This window comes from Dissoconium aciculare (assembly GCF_010015565.1).
Source record: "Dissoconium aciculare CBS 342.82 unplaced genomic scaffold K489scaffold_5, whole genome shotgun sequence".
In the NCBI taxonomy this organism is placed as follows: Eukaryota; Fungi; Ascomycota; class Dothideomycetes; order Mycosphaerellales; family Dissoconiaceae; genus Dissoconium; species Dissoconium aciculare.
This window is the reverse complement of record NW_022984955.1, coordinates 1,763,497-1,765,468: the sequence shown is the minus strand read 5'-3', so window position 1 is coordinate 1,765,468 and position 1,972 is coordinate 1,763,497. Positions and strand designations below refer to the sequence as shown.

General features: G+C 54.3%; 2 protein-coding genes across 2 annotated transcripts; both read right to left on the bottom strand.

Annotated features, from left to right (window-relative positions):
• Positions 1–30: 30 nt before the first annotated feature.
• On the bottom strand, positions 31–1,022 carry K489DRAFT_379908 (uncharacterized protein; the record flags this gene model as incomplete). Its single annotated transcript, XM_033604761.1, has 4 exons — positions 832–1,022; positions 807–810; positions 696–771; positions 31–221 (listed from the first exon to the last, which is right to left on the bottom strand). Coding segments are annotated over exons 3-4 (195 nt in total), but the record flags the coding sequence as incomplete, so codon positions are not given.
• Positions 457–1,972, bottom strand: K489DRAFT_431235 (uncharacterized protein). Its single transcript, XM_033608438.1, has 5 exons — positions 1,363–1,972; positions 1,100–1,176; positions 1,004–1,027; positions 838–934; positions 457–779 (listed from the first exon to the last, which is right to left on the bottom strand). Exons 1-5 carry the CDS (start codon positions 1,577–1,579, stop codon positions 727–729), a joined length of 468 nt encoding a protein of 155 aa, XP_033460941.1. The 5' UTR covers positions 1,580–1,972; the 3' UTR covers positions 457–726.

Genomic DNA, 1,972 nt, shown 5'->3' with positions numbered 1-1,972 from the left:
TAGCGTCGACGTGTGCTCCGCGCCCTATACCTTCTCCTTCCCGCGCAGCGCCCGTATGTACAGGTTCTCGACCTCTTGAGACTTTTCCCAATCTGATAGAAAGTAGGCTATCCGATAACACTCTAGAGCTTGTTCCGCTTCATCCAATCGATAAATTGCTACTCGCGCCCCGATCACCTTCGTATATACAGCTAACCGTAGTCCGAGGTCTTTTCCGACTTCTTAGCCGACCGATTCCGCTATCCTTACCACAAGTATTAACGCCGCTGTTATGAACTGTTGTGCTGTACATCTGTCCAAGCTGTATAGACGCTACGTATGTACTACCGGATGTATAGTAGGCGATCGGTCCGCTGTGCTCCGGTACACTATAGAGTATTGTACGAGAGTTCCGATCGAGTACTGTAGGGAGAGCTTCGTCGCCCGCCCGAAGACTGTATCTTCGCTCCGGCTGTGCTGTACCTCGTCGCTCTGCCCGGCTAGTACTAGCTCCGCCTATACGTCGCTATAATGGAGGAATGCCTACAGGTCAAGCAGCTGCGCTGCTAGTGGATCTATACTTTTCACCTGTTCGTACGAGATCGTCCACGTCGTAAGCACGCTCCGTTCGCCGTACTCCTGTAGTGGACACTGATCTTGATTCTGTATTAACGCCGTCCACGTCGCGTCGTAATGCTCGAGATAGTCTGCGACACTCATCCCGGTCGTGCCTAGATAGGCCCCTACTTAGGCGAGGGCAAGCGGGAGACCGCCGAGCTTAGGTAGCAATTGATTAATGTCTGTGTATATGTATGTTAGTAATCGTACTCGCTCCGCGGCGCTGCCACACGCACGTACTCGTGACCGCTTTATCCGCACGTGTCTCGACTATCTCTTTCGCTAGCTGATCGTCGGCGACATCTAAATAAAGGCTGGCCTTTAGTAGCTGCAGCCGCTAAAGACGTGTCGTGATCAAGATGTTCCCGTAGTCGGCGTGCGGTAAGAATTCACGATAGTCGTATACCTGGTCGTCCTTTGTTCTGCCTTGCTAGTCGCGGTCGATGTTGTCGATCACTATTAGCTAGTTCGTGTTGCCCGGCAGCGACAGCTATTGCCGTACGTCGTCGCCGGCCTGTACGACGTCCATCGGCGCCGGCACTTCTCGGGTGCGCTTTAACAGCCGCAGGCCTACGCCGGCTATCGATCGTTACAGAGCATCTTTGGACGACCCGTCCAGCTAAAACACCGCGCTAAACCGCTCTGCGTTCGTCTTTGCGAACTTGGCGCACAACTGCGTCTTGCCTATCCCGCCCGTTCCGTATACTACAAATGTCCGCTACTGCGCCGACTGTGTCGATGTCGCTGCGAAAAACTCGCTAATACGCTGTATCTCGAGCTTGCGAGGCACGAAATACTCCGTCGCCGGGATGCCTTGTAGGCTGAAAGGGACGGAGAACTCGCTAGATACTGCTTCCCCTTTGCGCTTTGTAATTTTGTGTAGCAGTTGCTCTCTTGTCTTGTCCGCGCCGTCGCCGTAACGGATGTTCATGCTGACTCCCATGATACTAAGCAGACAATACGACAGATCCTCTGCCCGCATCGTCTCCCTGCTATCTGTCTATTTCATCTTCTCTCCGGCGGTCAGGTTGTCGCCTGCTCGGTAATCGTGTAAAATCGCTAGTGGAATAGCAGTCGCACGCGAAATCGCGTCTTCCAGCGATGGGCCAGTCTGTATCGACATTCCGCTTCGCCCGCGGCCGTTATTGCCCTTGTGGCCGATCACATTCTAGTCGTTCGAGAGAAAGATCACAACGCCCGGCGCCAGCAGCTCTTGCAGCGTCCACCCGCGCCGAAACCATACGCTCTGCTCGAAGGTCGCCATATCCCTCACGGTGGGAACATCCTCCAAGTATGCTAGACACACCTCCGCGTTGCGATACCACTGGAACATCGAGTTGATCGCTTCCGACAGCTCGCGATCGGCGTGCTGCTT